The sequence below is a fragment of the Anser anser genome (genome assembly GCF_964211835.1).
Source record: "Anser anser genome assembly, chromosome: 15".
Classification (NCBI taxonomy): Eukaryota; Metazoa; Chordata; class Aves; order Anseriformes; family Anatidae; genus Anser; species Anser anser.
Genome location: NC_139736.1, coordinates 11,808,566 through 11,827,157, shown reverse-complemented (window position 1 = coordinate 11,827,157; position 18,592 = coordinate 11,808,566). Strand labels below are relative to the sequence as shown.

At 49.3% G+C, this 18,592-nt stretch overlaps 1 protein-coding gene across 9 annotated transcripts in view; it reads left to right on the top strand.

The window, feature by feature from the left end:
* The first annotated feature begins 5,214 nt into the window (after positions 1 to 5,214).
* The window catches only part of CREBBP (CREB binding lysine acetyltransferase), a 94,290-nt gene continuing 80,912 nt past the window's right edge, over positions 5,215 to 18,592 (top strand). For 5 of the 9 annotated variants that reach the window (XM_083800856.1, XM_083800854.1, XM_083800857.1 and 2 more), the window contains exon 1: positions 5,216 to 6,032. In XM_083800856.1, coding sequence (XP_083656982.1) covers positions 5,948 to 6,032 — 85 coding nt within the window. In that variant the 5' untranslated portion in view covers positions 5,216 to 5,947. Of the gene's footprint in view, positions 6,033 to 18,592 lie in introns of all 9 variants that reach the window. The other 4 variants (XM_083800855.1, XM_083800853.1, XM_083800858.1 and 1 more) reach the window with 1 other exon arrangement.

The following is an 18,592-nucleotide window of genomic DNA, read 5'->3' as shown; positions in this document are numbered from 1 at the left end:
GTTGGCACACCAGACTGTGTTTGACGGAGGGACATGGCGGAGAGCAGGGAGGCAAAAACTTCTGAAATCATCCCATCTTGAATGGTCAAGTGTACCTCAGGGCACCCCATGTTTCCATGTGCTCAGGAAAGGGGAATATTTCACCATGATCTGCAGGGGGAAAGAAAAAAAAAAAGAAAAAAAAAAAGCTTCATGTCTTTATTTTGGCCTGTGTTGGCTGAAGCCTCCCATAAACCACTAATTGCAACTGCTAAGAGGGAACTGGCAGACATGGAACTTGCTGAGATTACACAGATTACTATTTTATGGATAGAAATACAATTTTCAAACTGACTGTGAAGCTGAGAGCTGGTGGCATACAGACAAAACTGTAGTGTAACAGAGCCCAAAGACAGACATTTTTCATAGCAGTTTGACTTAAAAATAATTTTTAAAAAAAGAAAAACAAATGGACTATTGTCTCAGACAAAGTGCAAACCATGATTTCTAGAGAAAGAGCCCAGGATGAGAACATAAACACAGATTTATACAGATTTTTCATAACAGTTTGTCAGGCGTGGCAAAATGACAGGCCAGCTCCAGCAAAAGGACTTCACATTTGGGACATAAGAAGAAAGGACCACGCAGAGTGAGAGACATGATTGTGCTGGTGACAGAGGACTGCATGTTTTTCCTGAACTGTTATTCTCACTTCAGCGAGAGCCTTACTTGTTAAATGGATGATTCCTCTACACCAGAGTTATGCCAGTGGAGAGGATGGTCTTGACAGACAATGGGCAGGGTTTTGAGCAGCCCACAGTAATAACCATGTTTGCATCCCGTCCCCGCTAGACTTTGTTCAACTTGTAGGTAGGAAATTGCTTTAAAATGATAAATACACATTGACAAGGAATGCAGAATCAGGTCTGGCTGATACTTGACAGCATTGCATTACAGGTTGGCACCTATGAAGCACAGCTAGCCACTTGCAGATGTTTTATTTTGGAGAAAATGAAGCAAGCAGACTACTTGGGATTTTAGTTAGGCTCTGTAGCCCAAGGAACTGAGGGTTTGCAGAAGTGCACAGACATCTAGCTAAACACAAAACAGCACTATGATTGCGGTCCCAGGGGTTACCACCACTTCCTGAACACAACAAGAATTCACACATACAATGAAAATCAGAAGCCAGAAACAGCAGTTATGTCACATAAAGTTGTTCCACAATCCCAAGAGTGCAGGGTGTGTCTAACCAGACAGACGTACTTGGAGGAAGAATAGGCAGCACCTTCTTCAGCAGCTGGGAGGAGAGGAGATAACGGATGCTGGGCTTATCTTTTTGCCTGCGACAGCTTCATTTGGCAGCAAATATGGCAGGTAAGGCAACCAAATGCCGGGACATAATGTTCCCAGGAAAAAATGACTCTTTTATTTCCCGTTAGGACTGTTTGGATGATGCCATGTTGACTACGAGTTACAGAGCAGAGCTCCTCAGAAGTTATTCAAACATTGTTAATTGTTTGGCTGAAAGGATCACAGGTTGTATGCTATAGAAATGATACTTCCATGTTTTGGCTGAGGAAGGAAGATAGATCTCGGGAACAGTGTCTTTAAGCAGCTTAGTTTTGGAGATAGGAAGTCTGGAAATGGGCTGCAGCAGTGCAGATTTTATTATGCAGTTTCTTTTGGAACTAGTCCCTGAACAAAGGGGTTATCCATTAAGCACCTGCTTCACGGTGGCTCCTGAGCACCACCAATGAAGTCCTCAGGAATCTATGCAAGTGCTTAATTTTTGGCTGGGCAAGTGGGGATCTGGGATCTGTGACTGGGAACACTGCATGAGAGTTTGGAGTACCAGGCTCATTCACTTGCTACACAGTACCTTCTCACAAAATCCTCCTATTTGCTTGAGCTCATTCGGTGTTTGGCATTTTCAGTGGACATTATTTCAAAGGGCCATGGTACCCTGAGCTCTGCAGTACTGTTTGGGCAGCCTTTTGGGCAAGCTATCATAGCTCTATTTATAGGGGTGGTGGATAAGAGTCAAGTTCTTCCCCTCACTCCTGCCACGAAGCCCATGCTGTTCTGATCCCATGGCAGGAGGCAGCTGGGGCCACCCTAAGGAGACCTCGACAAGGAGAAGCTGCAAGACAGCGTCAGTAGGATCCTCCTCCTGCTTTACTGCCCCAGGGTATAGGATTCCCTTCCTCCAAAGCACCTCCTTCCTCTCCCACTCCCCAGGACTCAAAGCCCCCCTCTGATTTTGCTTATGTGGCAAGCCTGGTTTGGCCTGATGCTTGCTGTAAAGGTAGAGGAGCTCTCCCAGCTTGTGGGAGAGGACTCATGGCCTGCTTCCACCTGCTCCCCGTTCCCAGCACCGAGAGCATAGTGTTGCCCTAGTAGGCACACTGGTACACGAGCTGCTGTTAGAGTTGTGGTGGTATATCTGAGCTTTGTGTGTTGTAGCTGTACAGTCAGAGCTGCAGTATTGGTATAACACCAGCACATTGTCTATAGTCAGTCAGCATAAACAACTTCCTGGAGAAAAGCTGTGGGTCCACTCAGGTTCTGTCCCCATCAGTAGATCCCCATCCTGACTTCAGACCAGAGCTGTAGCGTCATTGCAGCAGTACAGAAGGGGGCAAAACACTATGGGTATCTCATGGGGTTAGCTGCTCCAGTGAATCCTTCGTTTTCAAGACCACAAGTGATGTAATGGGCAAGGCAAGGGCAATAAGTTGTGCTAGCTGCAGTTCAAAATGTGCAGACATACTTTTTTAAGAAGTTCAGGTAGCAGATAGCAAAGGGCACTGCTGTCTTCTGTTGTGCCTGACAGACAGACAATCTGACCTGATTTCCATCCATCCACCTCCAACAACAAAACATTGTCCCTTGACCTAAACCGGGGCACTTGCCTTATATTACAGTGAAACACTGCTGGACGGAAGCAGATCCTTGTTTCAGTGGTTTAGATGCCCTATTTGCCTAAGGGAAGAACTGTTCCTCTGTGTGTTGCCCTCATTTTTAAAATGATGGACAAGTAGACATTTTTCTGCTCCTAAAGTTGAAACAGACAGGTAGTAGCTTAGCTAAGACCAGAAGCCAAGGGCTAGTGGCCCATTGTGCTCACCAGCCTCTTCTGCTTCTGCAGCAGTGGTGTTTCCATAGCAAGTGCCTCACTGACTGACCTTGAGCCTTCCACCCAAAGGACTGGCGTCTCTGGTGCAAGACCCAGTTCAGAATCAGAGCATTCACATCTGGAGCCGCTGTGAAACACTGAGCCCTGTCCCACCCTGACCTATCCTAAAGCATACAGAAACACTGCTTTCAAAGGAAATGTCTGTATGGCAGACATAACCAGGGAACGCTATCTGTGTAACTAATGAGTAATGCAGTGGTAGAAGCAGAGGCCTATAGGAGACCTCCTGTGTGTGATTACAGTCAGACCTCAGCACGGACAGGCACCATGTAAATAAATATTGAATTTGCAAGTAAATGTAATGAAATGCATGTAAATGTCAAAGTAAATGTAATGAATACGAGTTTAGCAGTAAACAAAAGAGAGACTTGCCCTTTGCAAAAGGTGTCATTATAGATCTCCTTTAAACCAATGCAAAGTTGCTGATTGATCCATCTCAGCTTATGGATTTCATCGACATTGTCCCAGTGCCCTTCTCAGTCTGGCCTCCAGTAGTTTCTGGTCTTTGGGGCTATGTCGACATATTGGGGATGAAAAGAGCCCCAAGCAACTAGTTTGGGTACAAGGTGATCTGCTACTACCTTGGCGTGCCACGTCACCGGGGCTTATACGACCTGCTTCTCAAGTTGGGAACCAGTATGGAAATCCACTGAAGCATATGAGCTCCAGTCCTATGAACCTGTTTCAGCCAGGGAAGTCTGTCTAGACAGAGTGCAGGCATTTTTAAAGGCAGGAGCCCCAGCCGCTTCCTGGCGCCGCCGCCCGCTGGGCTCGGCCCCCGGTGCCTGAGCGCTGCCCCGGTGTGCGGCTGTGCCAGCCAGCGGGGTGGGGACAGGTGGCCCTGAGGGACCGGGGGACCCTGGGCCTGCTGGAAGCTGGACCCTCAGTGGGTCCGCAGCGGCCTCTCGCTGGCTGCTGGTGCCCAGGCTTGGGTGCTGGGGGCAACAACTGGGGCGGTTTTTTGGCAGGGCATGTGTGGGGTGTCCCCAAGCCCTGTGGCATGAGGTGCACAGGGCTACAGGGGGCAGAGGATAAGGACAGGCGCAGGGGTGTGCTGAGGGAAGCCGGCCATTCTGGGGGGACAACAGGCAGACAGGCAACAGGGGGGACAAGGCCCCATGGCCTTAACGTTGCCCCAAAGCCCTGCAGGAGGGCACGGGCTGGCAGATCCTGAGGGTGTTGGGGGGGCTGAGAGGTGACGCAGTGGGACGTTGAGAAGGGGAATCTGTGGTGAGGCTGGGAGGGGACAGTGAGAGGGGGGAATGCGGGGGGATGCCGTGAGGGGACTGAGGGGGAGACACTGTGAGGGAACACGCTGTGAGGGGGCACAGTGAGGGGGCTGTGAGGGGAGACGCTGTGAGGGGGGACACTGTGAGGGGACATGCTGTGAGGGGATACATGGAGGGGGCACACTGAGGGGACTGTGAGGGGGCAAGCTGTGAAGGGGCACACTGTGAGGGGACATGGTGTGAGGTGCCACACTGAGGGACGTGCTTTGAGGGGATACATGGAGGGAGCACACTGTGAGGGGACATGTGAGGTGCCACACTGACGGGACACGCTGTGAGGCGGCACACTGTGAGGGGGCAATAGGGGGTGCTGCGAGGTGCCCGGCCGAGGCCAGCGGGGGAGGCTGAGGTGAACGACTGGGACGGCACACGGAAGAGCCGGCTGAGGGGGACCGAGGGGGGGCGCGGCGAGCGTGCACCGCGGGGGCGTCGAAGGGCAAGCCGACGGCGGCCGCCACACTCCACCACCCGCCCCCCCACCCCAGGACGCCGCGGAGCAACTGAGGACGAACTCCGCTCTTTCCGGCGCCGCTCGCGCCTTTCCGGCGGCGGCGGCGGCGGCGGGGGCGGCGTGGGGGCGTGCCCGGTGCGCGGTGACGCAGCGCGCAGGCGCCGCCCCGTCCCCGCCCCCATGGTCTCTGGAAAAGAGAAGAGAAAAAAAAACTTTTTTTTTTAATTGAGGAATCAACAGCCGCCATCTTGTCGCGGAGCCGGAGCGCGGCGCGAGCGGAGCGGGGCCGGGCCGGGCCGGGCCGGGGCAGCGGGGCCGCCCGCCGGGACACGGGGCAGCCGCGCCGGGCGCCGCCGACGGGCAGCGGGGCTCGGGGCCGAGGGGCAGCGCCGGACGGGGCCCGCCGGGCTCCGCCAGCGGGACCGGGAGCGGCGGCGGCGACCGCGGCGCGCTCATTGTTTTGGGGCGTTTTTTTTCCTAATTTTCCAATTTTCTCTTTTTTTCTTTTTTTTTTCCTCTCCCCCGCCTTCCTCCCCCCTTCCTTCCCCTTTTCTTCCCTCCCTTCCCTTCCCCTCCAAGCTCCCCCCCCCCACCGTTTTGGGTCCGCGGCTCGCCGCGGGTGGGGGCGGCGGGGAGCGGGCGGCGGGGGACCGGGAACCGGGGCCGAGCCCCCCCCGGCATCGCGGAGGGCCGAGGAGGGGCGGCGGGGGGGGGGGGGGGGGGGAGGAGGCCCCGCTATGCTCCCCGAGTGACTGCCGGAGCCGCCATCCGGGCACCTCCTCGGCGGCGGCAGGGCGGGGGAGAGGCCGGGAGGAGCGAGGCCGGCAGGGAGGGGGCGCTTGGGTTCTTCCCCCCGAGCCCGCCCCGAGCCCTCCTCCCTGCGGCCTTGCTGCGGCCCCGGGTATGGGGGAGAGGGGGCCGCCGGCGGCCGGGCACTGAGCGGCGCTGTTGTTCGCCATCCCCCTTCGTTCTTCTCCTCCGGGAGCGCCTCGGGACGGGCCCCGAGCGGCGGCGGCGGCGGCGGCTGCCATGGCGGAGAACTTACTCGACGGGCCGCCCAACCCCAAGCGAGCCAAGCTCAACTCGCCGGGCTTCTCCGCGAGCGACAGCACAGGTGAGACCCCGGGGAGGGACGGGGAGGGGTGTGGGGGGGGTGTTTTGGGGGTTCCCCCACCTTCCAGGGGCGAGCGGGCGGGCGGGCCCGGCGACCGTTCGTCGCCGTACGGCGACGAACGGTCGCCGGGCCCACCCGCTCGCCCCCCTTCTCTGAGGGGTCCCCACCCTTCCCCGGGGGGTCCCCTCCTCCCCCCGGGGGGTCCCCATGCTTCTCTTTCACCCCCCCCTTCTGCCTACCCCCCCCCCCCCGCTGCCACCCCGCTCTGCGTCTCCGGGCTGTGCTGCGGAGCGAAAAAAAAAAAAAACACCCTCAACGCCACATCCCTATCCTGCTTTTTTAATATATGTATTAGTATTATTCTCCTTCTGTTCCCCCCCATCTCTTTCTATTCCCCCCCTCCCGTCTCTGAGTGCGGTGAGACGGGTTTAAGGCGCTCGGTTCGACCTGTTCCGAGCTCTTTCCCTATTTAAAATTAAAAAAAAAAAAAAAAAAAAAGAATCTGCAGACCCGCTCAGGCGCTCAAGTTGTGATGAAATGCCCGGCAGCCCGGCGGTAGCTGCGACTCGTCTCCGCGTCGCGTAGCGTCTTCGCCCTGCTTTCCTTGTCCGAGGGGGCTTGTAGGTGATAAAACGCAGCAAAATTTCTCGTTTCCAGCAAGCGTGCGCCCGTCGCGAGTACGCACGTGTGTGCATAAGCGCGTGTGTGCGTGTACTCAAGTCTTGAAGCGTTCCGTTTTAATCGCCGAGGCAGTGCCTTCATAGGATCGTGTAGTGTGTTTGACTTGCACCTCTGTTCTCAGAGATTCCTGAATCTCGTCGAAGGGTCGGCGATAAGTTAATCATGGTGTGCCTGCTGTGTTTTTATGGATAGGAAAAAAATATTACTATAATTGAGCTGATAAATCCTGTGGGGTTTTTTTTCAGTTTGCTTGGTGTGTATTTGGCAGTAGCTTACAGATACTTCAAGCTTTTTTTTTTTTCTAATTCATGAAATCTTTTTCTTTTCAACCTCCCAAGAAATGAAACATGCCAAAAAGAAACAGTATTAAGAGTAAGAATTGGCAGAAAAATATCTAGGTGAGGTCTTGTGACTGAACGGCGTTAATCTCTTTTGTGGAAGTGACAGAATGCCATAGGGAAGGCTGATACGTAAGTTGCTACGAAATGCACCACAGTAACCTGGGAAAAGCACGATTTTTCTGAAATTCCTCAGACCTTTAGACTGTACGGGTAGTCAGGGAAGGCTGTTTGAAGCTGAATCTTTTTTTTTTTTTTTTGAAGTTGTCTTGGTCTGTTCTGGAATGCTTCAGTCATAATTACGTCCTGTTCAGCAAGTTCTAATGCGTCTCGGGGAGCTCTGTGCAGCGCTAGAGATGTAGGCTCCAGTATCTGCGGGAAGTTTTGCGCAGCGGAGGGGCCTTCGGCCACCGGGGACGGAAAGCCCCACGTTGTATTCTGGAGAAGTAGGGTTGCATCCATAGTCTCGTGCCGTGATCCCCAGGCAAAATGCCTCTCTGTTGGAGAGCGCAGGTATGTTCGTGCACTTGGCGGTGCTTTTTCCAAAAACTACGCTTTAGATTCGATCCTAGCAGCCAAGGCTGTTGGTGGAAGGATTGCTGCACGCTTCTATGCGTTGTATCCGGCAATGCAAGTAGTATGAGTGGTGATTGCTATCAAATACCTGCTCCTGAACCTGAAACTGCCTGCTTTCTTGCACTGGGGCTTAAATGAACAAGTTTTGGGACGACCTGGGAAGTTGTCTTTGTGTAGGTGGGCATGCAGCTTGCGTCCTGGGCAGGCAGTGAGTTCTGGGATGGATAACTGAGTTGTAGTTGCAGTCGTAAACCCATGCCACTTGATGCTGCAGCTTACGTGCTGGGGACGTGCTTGAAAGACGTTTTGGTAGGCCGAGTAGTGCTGCTGCTGAACACGAAGGCCCCGGTCCTGCAGGCGCTCGTAAGCGAGCGTAGCAGCGCGATGGCGAAGGGTCTGGTGGCAGGCCTGAACGTTCAGCAGAATGCAACTGCTCGCACCTGTTTATACTTCGCTTTATGCTTTGATGCGGTAATGTTAAGCAACTCTTTTTGTCAGGGTAAATTTTAACTGCCTTTAATCTTTCTGGTAAAAATAGCGCCTTAGCTTACCGTAGCGAAGTTTGTGCAGTCGAAATCGGTCTGCTTGCGTTCTGTAAAGCAGCTAAAACAAACGTCTGAGCTAAGAGAAAGCAGGAGAACTGGAGGGATAACAGAAAGGCTTGCTGTGAACATCGTTAAGGTTTCGCGATAGTCAGATTCTGCAGTCGTCTCGTTGCCCTTTGAATCGAAAAGGAAGGTTGAGACTCGGGGCTGTTAGCTGACCGTTACCGAGCAGCACTCAACGAGCTGGCTCGCACGCTGGAGTATCCGCGGGAGAGATTTTCCCTTATCTAGCCAGGTAGGAGGAGTGCTTTTGTCTAATTACCTCTTTATTAGATACATAATAGTTTTCATACCTAAGTGCTTGTGTCCTTATTTATTTAAACTGTTACGAGGCATTTTGATCTAGCGTGTTGCAGGGTAAACGAGGGTTTAATGCAAAAAGTAGAATTGCAGAAACTTTGGTTATGGCAGAATGTTATTTTAATGGTGGGTGGCGTTATTGCTCCGAACGCTGCCGGTATTGATCGCTCAGCAGAACATGCAGCGAACTGGCAGCATTCTTGGGCTGGTCCTGGTCTGAACTCTGCACGTAGATTGTGGAAAGCGTGCCTGCATCGAGCGGCAGTAAAGCCAGCATTCTTCAGGTGCCCTGTCACCGCCGCTCTGCAGATAGCTAGCTCGGTGGCGTTGTGTGCTGCGCCATGAGTAACGCATCTGTCAGAATTTGTTGCGTACCCTGCGGCCTTCTGCAGTTGTAGGGCTGTGCTAGTTCCAGAAGTGACAAGTGATAATGTGGGCCAGAGCAGAGGGTGTCCTGAACTGCGGCACGAGTTAACATATTCCTGAAGTAGGTGAAGTTGGAAAGAAGGTGAGATGAGCAGCTTCAAAAGTCCATTAGAGCTGGATTTGCACCTCATACTTTCTCATGTTTTTTTCACAGCTTCAGATCATAAACAGATTAAGTGGTGCAGCTGCTGCGAAAGCTGCAGGCTGAGCACTCCAGTAATTCACGTTCTCTTTACGGCCCGGTGTGGTAGCGTTGCGGTGCCCGCATTTTAACACTGGGGAAAGACTGGTCTTGTCGCACGTTCCTTCGCCTGTGCTGAGATAAGCAGAGCTCTGCTTAGCTCCCGGTGAGCTACGGAACTTCACCGAGGGGAGTTTGTGTCTCAGTACGCGGCCTGATTTGATCTTGTTCTCGTGCAGTATGCCAAAAACCAGGTAGGTGTATCTCTCGGGGGATTCAGCTTTTAGCTTTAAAAGAGATGGTCCGCCGTTCAAACAAAGTAACTTAACGGGGACACCCAGGCTTTCTCAGCTAGCGTTCCCGTACTTAGCTGGGAGTTCAGGTGAACTGATTGCTCAGTTATCTAAAGCCAAACTTTGTGCGCGTGAGAGCATTAGTGTGTGTGTGTTCTAGGGTTCATTCCTGCGTAGCTGAGAAGTTTCCCGGAAGCCTGTTTAATTGGTGTGCTCGTTTTACATGACGTGAGCAAAACTTTATTGTCAGTTGCGCGCTGTAACAGTAAGAAATTGCTTTTATATGCAAGCTTTCTCCATCCCTCTCTCTGGGACAAGAAAAAGGGTAATTCCAGTAAGCGATCAGGCTTGGATTTCTAAGCAGAAAATCAGGAGAAGAAATGCTTTCTCTGAAAAGAAGTAGGTGAAGGCATGTGTGTAGTTCTGACTTGCCACGGGAATGCCCTTTATTTTGTGGCACTTGCGCTGTAACTAGCTGGGATGGGACAAATGCAGTGTGTGATATTTTATGGCTGTATTGTTTCTTGCCGTATATGTATAATGGTGGATGAGAGATGTCACGCCAAGCAGAAGTGTTTACTTTGTGAGCTGTCTGAAGTTTGACACAAGTTGCATTTCTTTGCACCTGAAGTGACTGACCTGCATAACGCTGTGCCAGCAGTTGTCATCTGGGCCAAGAGATTCGAGAGATTAGAAATTGGTTCGCTTGTTGAGAACCTAACGCAGCACATTTGTGCCAATTCAGGAAGCGCTGCTAATAGCAGGGTTTTCTATAGTTTCTCATCTGGGGGGGATCTTTGTAGATTTCTCCAAGGAGTTCGACACTAACATCTGCATGAGATGAAAACGTTGAGCAGAAGGTCTGCCAGTCTAATTTTATGTGACAGTCTATATACAGTTGTCTCCCCCTACTTTTTTTTTTTGCTTTTTTATTCATGTTTTGAGTGATAGTTGCATATATGCTTGGGATTTTATCACATTGATTCATTTTCTTCATGACTTAAAACTAACACGGCTCCTGGAGAAGCCCTGCCAACACCAGACGAGAATAAAGGCTGTGCTCGGGGGGGTCAGTCTTTGTTGTACCCTGGAGATCTCTTGATAGCTTGTGAAATAATTCCCAGTTTTCTGTTGCAGATTATTCACTTTCTATTCTGGCTGAATGTTCCTTGGAGTCATAGTCCAGTGCCACTAATTATTTCCACAGCAACATGCTGCGTTCTGGTACTCTATCTGTAACTTCACATTAAAAAATCCCCCTATCCTTGGTGTTTATTTCTATTGAAGGCTTTGCTCTCTGTTGTTACCTGCTAGTAGAGAAGAATGCGAGCAAAAATGTTGCTGTTTTATCAAAATACTGCAGTTTAATGAGAAATCGGGGGAGTCAAAAAAACAGGATTTGAAAAAACCTGGGGTTTGTTCTTATACAATGAAAAAGCATGTGGGACAACTTAGAAATCTGACACTTCCATCCTAATTTGGTTTACACTTTCAAGAATTTTTGCTTTGTAAATCTTCCTTTTAACATATGTTATGTTTTCCATCTGTCTTCTCAGATGTCTAAGATACAGAGAGAACCTAAATCTTTTATTCGGAATACTCTCTTTAATAGAGATGTCTCAACAAATACTATATTGTGCAGAATCATAGTGTGAATCAAAAGAAGACTGAAACTTCCATTGTCAGGGCTAATTCACAATCACAAGGAACTCAGAGTCTCAATCTTTAGCACACAGACACACCGAAGGTTCGCTTCGTCTCGCCATTGAGGTGTAAGAATCTTTCTCGTTTGGAGCGCTGGATAAATACAGTATCTTTGATCTGCAACTACTTTATTTATATAGAGAGGGACGTGAAGCTGTCTGCTTCTCTGAGGGTCCTCTTCAGTGCTGTGGGGACGTGCTAAGGACGTTGGCGCTGCCCCAGGAGCCACTCTCTCTAGGCAGCGAGCCTCCCAGGGAGCAGCTGGGGCTGCGCTGCTGGTGGGTGTCTGAGGTCCTCATCTGGGCCAGCAGCTGCCTGTTGCGCAGGGGGAAGGAAAACGGGATTTGAGGTTCCAGCCCCTCCATCTGCGTCGCACCTGAAGAGCACAAGCTTCTCTCCCTGCCCGCCCAGCTTTGCCACAGCCCGCACTTTGATGACTGCTTTAGTGGGTGTCGCTGTACGGGTGACGCGGCTTCTGTGTCATCTCCGGCGTGGCGTTATCTAATGGGGCGAAGAAAGCTGGAAACTTCAAGTGCTGATCTGTTCTGTAGTGGCTGTGAAGTTTTTTCCTAAGTTTCATAGACTCCGTTAAGGAAAGTATTAATGAGAAGGCAGTGAGCAGGGGCTGTTCTGAATCAGTGCTTTACAATAAAACAGATCTGAGCAGGTATTGTGTTTTTGTATACAGTTAGTTATAGTTGGAAGCTTTTTTAGAGTGAAATTATTTAAAAGTTAAAAAAAAAAAAAATCATGTCTGCTGTTGCTTCCGTATGTGCGTTTGGTGTGCTCTGTGTTGTATGTTCTTGCACAGATGAATTTGAATTGCTGAACAAACCAGCCTTTGCTTGTAATTTGGTACCAGAAATAGGGAGGAAAAACGGCATTAGAACAAAGAGAAAGGAAACATGATTTTTGAGCTATTGTAAATCACAAAGGAGACAGAAAACTTGCCTGTTTTATTGTAATCTTGCATAATGTTTAATTCTTTTTGTTTCATAATACTACTTCAAGTACATATTAATCATTGCCATTTCAGTCTTCGCAGAAATAGATCTGTTCTGGGCTTGTATTACAGAAGGTGCACAAAGGTGAGGACTTCACAGAAGGACTTGTGCAGCTGAAGGGGGAACGTTTGAAGCAGCCTGAGCTAAAAGGCAGTGTTAGGATGGAGTTCTCACCACCCATGCCATCAGTCATAGTGGGCAGGATGCAGGAGTGAAAGATTTAAAATCTGAAACACCTTGTGTGCACCTATGTATTTGATAAGAAGTCTCCAGCCAGAGAATGTCACAGTTAAAGTTTGCTTGTCAAGATATTTCACATCTTTGTGAGCTATCTGATGATTTTTTTTCCAGATGTGCAGTGAGGGTGGCACAGCCTTAGCATGAAGCAATGGATCTGTCAGTTGTGTGAGCTAACCGAAGGCATTCTCATGCTGACACTCTGTTTCGGTGTGCATTTCATGCTGTCTTAAGCAAGGGCTGGCTTTTTATTATGGGATTCTCAGATGATTTTGCTTTAAATGGTCGTCCTGAACATTAATGTTTCATCAGCTGTTAAAATAGGGCAACAGAAAAGATGCTTGTGTTTGTGATAGGATGAGAAAGTGAGACCCCAGTTCCATTAATGTGCTCCAAGATCCCTAAAATATTTAATCTTAATCAGGATGATCTGAAAGAAAAGTTAATGCGACCGGTGCAGTTGTCTCCGTGTCGACAGGCAGATTGCTTGGCTTCTCCTCCTGCCCAGCTTTCTGCTCTCACGGCACTGAAACTCCTCACATCCGTGCTGGTGCTGCTGCTGGGGAGGATCTACAGTTACTTGCAAGAGCAGGCATAGCGGTAGTGTCCGCTCGGTGAAGACACCTTGGGAAGCAGTTAAAGGGAAGAACAGTTACGGAGAGGCTCTGTAGGACCAGAGGAAAGGAAAGTTAATCCATCATTTGCCATCCCGTACGTCCAGAGTAGACCAGAGTGAGCGTTCTTGTTGGGATTGTTCTGCTTTTTTGGTGTTCTCTTTCCCCTCTGGCATCTGGGAAGAGAGGGGACTAGCTCCTTATCTGAATGCATTCTGCACAGTTTCTTCTGTACATGAACTTTGGTCTCAGGTACATTTAACATCCCCTTGTGTACTACTTTGTGTTAGTAGTGGAAAACTCAAGTAATCTGTGTGGTGGTGTTAACATCTTTTTCTAGTAGAAGCATAGTAGGTCTGAAAACAGTGATAATTCCTGAAGTTAGTACCTTAGGTTTTTCTGGACCTTTAACACGTTGTATTTTCATGGTGAGTGTAGCAAAAGAGAGATGGTCGAGGTGGTTTGGATAGAGACAGCAGAGAGAGAAATGTGAGGTAATGACTTGATGATATACAATGTGCGAGTGGAAAAAGAGAGGCTGGGAACTAAACTCAGCGTAAACAGGGGGTTCAGCTTATACCATTTTCTTTTTTTTTCAGGGAGGTGAGAAAGAAGTGGGGCAGAGGAGCTGAACTTCCCCGTCCCGGGCAGTTGTTTGGTGTCACACACGTCAGTTGTGGTTTAGGGGACTTAGCTGCGTTTGCTTTTCCCTTCCTGAGCAGTAGGTCTGGCGGTCGGGCTGCAGCCGGGAGCGTTTTTAAAGCTGAGTCGATGGCTTAGGAGTATTGCAGCAGAGGCTAGCAGAGAACGAACAGATTCTTTCCTTTTTCATTAACTTTTTGATTTGTTTGCTTTGTGTAATGAGCTTCAGTTTTGAAAAGTCACTTAGTTGCTGAAGTCTTATAAAAATAGATTGAGAGAGATTTTTTTAGGAGCTTGAAATTACTTTTACTTGTTCTCAAGATTAACTATATTCTAAGCTGGTAGCGTCCCTTTTGGTTATTGGAACATACAGAATTGATTTTGTATCAAAATTAATTGATTTTGGGAACTTATCACCGCTTAGGTGTACCCTGAATGGTGTTCATTTGTGGAGAAGTGAGCTTCGCCAGAAGGCAAGTTGTAAAGGAAGCACGGGGGCATCGAATGCCTCCATCTCAGTGCCCCGTGCCCCAAATCCCAGCAGCAGGAGAGCAAGAGGAGGCAAGCGTTGGGCCTGTTTTCAGGAAGGGCTAAAAGGACGATCCAGGGAACTACAGACTGGTCAGCCTGCTTCCCGTCGCGGGGAAGATCGTGGGGGGAGGTCCTCTCGGGGGAAAAAATCTCTGGGCGGGGAACAGTCAGCATCGATTTATTAAGGTTAAGTCATGCCTGACAAACCTGATTGCCTTCTGTGATTAAAAGGACTGGGCCGGGGGCGGGGGAAAAGCAGTGGATGTCATTTACCTCAACCTGAGCGAGGCTTCCACCTTGATCCCTCAGAATGTCCTTGCTTCCAACTCGGGATGTTATGGTCCGGATGAGTGGATGGCTGAGGTGGGTGTTCTTAAAACAAAAGCAAACAGAAAACAAACAAAAAGGCTGGATGGTTGGGCTCAGGATCAGGAAGTAGTGCTTAGTGGGACGCATTCAACTGCAGGCCAGTAAGAGGCGAGTCTGCGCTGATATCCTTATCAAGGGCCTGGAGCAGGTGACAGCGCTGGGGGACACGCCGATACGGGGTGGGTGCCCGGCCAGAGGGGAAGGCTGGGGGGCCGCGGTGCTGCCAAACTCCAGCCTCCAAGGCTGGCCCCAGGAAGAGGTGTCCCCGTGCTGCGGAGCGCTGCCGGGAGCAGATGAAGAGGAGCCCCGGTTACAGGGAGCGCGTCGATCAGCCACACCGAGCCCAGCGAAACGCTGCCGGGAAGGGGCCAGGTGCTGGAGCCGAGGGGAGGGGAGGGGAGGGGAGGCCCTGGCCTCCAGCCTCCTGCTGTCCCTTCCGTCCAGCAGCCTTGCCTCTGGCGAGGGAGAACTGTGATAATTAGCCTAATGAGGTTCCTGGGGGCAAGTAGCTAGAAGGTCTGAAGGTGAAGCTCATTTCTGTGTATCGGTGTATCGAATTTTGACCAATCCGCTGACTTAGGAATGAGCAAACCAAACCAGTACTTCTCTCTCATCCCAAATACAAGTAGTTCAAAAGACTGGGCAGAAGGAAGTTTAGTTAATTATTCTAATCTCCTGTTACGCAAGCTGTAACCGGTTGGGGCTCATCCATATGCCCGCTAATGGATCCCTTGTTTTCCCCCCTGCCCCTTCCACCCGGTCTTTGGCGTCTCTTCAGGCCACCCAGGTCCCTCGTTGCTGGCTTTCACAGCCTGGTCGCTAAACATCAGCTTCTGAGAAGGCGGTGGTCTGCTTTTGAAAGCTGCAAGCCAGCGTCAGATGCCCATCAGTCTTTTTGCACGCCTCGTTAGGTGAAGTTGCTAATGTAAAATTTCCTTACTGGAAGTTTTATTTTTTCTACGCGGGCATTTTTAATTGCTCTTAAAACTTTAAATGTGCTAATTGTCTTTTATGAAACAATAAATTACAGAATCCTCAAACCTCGGAAGGAGGCTGGGGTGGATGTGGTAATTGCTGCCTGCACCGAACAGTGTGGCTATTGAGCTGAGTTACCTGACATCGAATTGTAGGGAATGGCTGCAGCTCTGAACTGTTGAGGCTTTGTCTGCTGGGGTCTGGCATGATTGAAAGAAGCCTTACAAAACAAAATTGGGCTCACTGAAATGTAACAGCTCTGTTGGCATGAAAAGAAAGGCACAGTGAAAATACTGCTTGTGTGCCGGGACTTCCAGGGTGACTTCAGCATCGACTCCGTGGATGGGCAGTCGACGTTTGTGGCAGGGAAACTCCCAATCACGTCCAAGGGAAGATAGCTCCGTAAAAATTGAAGCTGAGTTTGGTAGTTGACCACCTGCCTTATCATCTTAAACATACAACAGAGAAATACCTTACAATGTGTCACCTCTCCAGGCTGGTCTAAAGGAGCCAAGGGGGAAAGCTGGTGACATCGAAACGTGTTGGTTGGATGTGTGTGCTAAGGAAGAATCTCCTGATAACAGTTGCGAGTAGTCATGCAGATGAAGGTGTTCTGCCTGAGGATGCAGCATGGTTTCTCATCTGGGAGGAGACAGAACTTTTTCTTTAAAAAAAAAAAAAAGTTTTAATGGCTGCTGAAAGCGTTGTCCAGGGTGGCAAACAGCTTATGTTTAAGCCCATAAAACTGAAATTAGGGGAATGAGTCTTTGTCTCCTGTGCGTGAAAAGAGATGCTCAAAGAACACAAAATTCTCCATTTGGAAAAGGAGCCCTTTGGAAAAAGTGGGTGGGTTCTGATGGTTCAGTGCCTCTCCTTCCCTTCCAAAAGATGCGGTATCTGTGTGTTTTGGCTCTTCTTGTTTTAGAGGCCATTTGGGTTTATGTTAGCAGAGATAAGGAAAGGTGTTGAGGTTTGGGATCAGAAGTGCTGTGTTGGAGAAGAGATGCTACCGCGTAGATCTCCAGCCTGCGACTTCCTGAGCACTGCAATAAGTGTGTTCGTTGTGGGGTAAGGGAGGCTGACCTCCTTCGGAACGGTTCTGTTCTTCTGTGCGATAGCAAGCAGGGGGTTTGAGAGATGCAGTGGGTACAAAACTCGGTGAGTGGAGCAGGACTGCTCTGTTTGGGTATATTTTGTGCATTGATACGGATAACTTTGTTTAAATGTACGGGCATCTCTTGATTTTTATTTTTTTAGGCTTTTGTTTGATGCTGTTTATTTTGAAAAATAGTTGAAGCACCGAGAACGTGATCAGTTATGTTCTTGTGAGGGTGGGGGGAGGTCAGTTCTCATTTTGCTACTAGTAGAAATGGGTCGTTCCCATTAAGGCAGACTTCTCCATGTGTATAAGTGCATGTATTTATAACTGCCAAGACAATCTCTTATCTTTATAGATTTGTTGCAGACATGCTTAAGTAGACTTTAGTTTTCTGTTGTGTAACTGTGAAATGCCTCGTGTTGATTCAATCGTTGCCTGAACTTGAATATTTGGTGAATTTTTACACGGCCGCTATGCTAAGCTGTTTACCTGCTTTGTATTTTCCTGCAGGCAGAGTTGTAAACTTTCCACACCTAACATTAATGTATAGACTTTTTACAGGAGCTTAAGAGTGGTAGAATATTTTAAGTATTCCAAAATGCTTGCTTCACTCTTTTCATAAACTGCAAAAACATTTCCAGCCCTTGGCTCTGGCAACACAGTTAAGAGTCCAGCCAGTGAAACAGAAAAATTTGAGCACTGCAATTCCAGCATCCTGTTCTGAAATACAACTGGAAAAAAACTTCTCTGTTTCTTTTCTTTTCTAGCCGTAGCAACATCTTTCCCCTCTCCTTTTTGTTGCTCATCTCCCTCCGGCCGCGCACAGCCACATGCACGTGGCTGGCTCTTTTCGTTCTTGAAGAACGAGCAGTTTTAGTGCAGAAGCTTGGAAAAACAGCATTCTTGGGATTTACACAAGTTCCCTGAACAAGCTCTTTAAGCCTCAACGTGCCTGATGAGCTGGGGTGGCCAGAAGTGCTTAAGGAAGGCAAAGTCTCGGACAGGGCCCTGGCAGTATGGAGAGGAGCTGCTCTCGGGGCCACGTGTGGGGCCAAATCTGAACTGTTGGGAGAGGAAAGATGGAACAAAAGGGTATGGGAAGAGGCACCCAACACCCAACGGTTGTGTGCAAAGAGGAGGAGGGATGATGATGAAGCGATCACCAAAACGTGCAGTACACCAGGGGTTTTTGTAAAAGATGTTCAAAAGGTGAATTGAACAACCGAAGGGTAGCAAATAAGAGAGAAGCTAAGAATACTTTAGTGATGAACAAAATTGGCTTCAGAAAATACTGGTTTGCTCCTTCCCTGCTTGGAAGGCAACAGGTCTGTTCCTGAGCCGTAGCGCGTTTTGTCACGGCCAGCCTCCCGCAAGCTTCTAAGGATGCTTCAGGGCCAGATATGTGCAGCCTCATACAGGGGCGAATCGAACGTTTTTGTGCATGTTACTGAGATGATTGGTGTCACTCCGTGGTCACTGCAGCACATCTAAATGTGGGCTCATTTTTCTCTAGCTAGGATGAACTGAGAATTTGAATGCTGATGGCATGCATTGTGTTCCAATGTACTGGAAGTTAATGGTAATACAGCCTAGCTGTGTGATGCAGGTGAAATGGGTTGTGGGTTTTGCTGCTGTTTTGTGTTTTTTTTTTTTTAAAATGCACTTGGTGTGGTCCAGGTTGCTGCTTCCTGAATGAGATTATGGTGCTTCTGCAGCCTGAGTCTTGCGTTAGCTTTTCCTTGTGGAAGAGTAAGTTGAATGATCATGAAGCATTTGGGATTTCCTTCTTTAGAAGAGAATTTCTGTTTGCTCTAACCTAGAAATATTTCGTTTTTCTCACTCTGAGGAGCTAGGATTCTTCAGGGCTCACTTTCCAGGGGCACAGTAACATTTCAGTACAGTTCTGTTATGTTATAGTAAAAAGTGGTTGGTTTAGATCATGCCCTCGGACTGGAAAACTTTTCAGCAGTGTGTTGGGTTTGAAG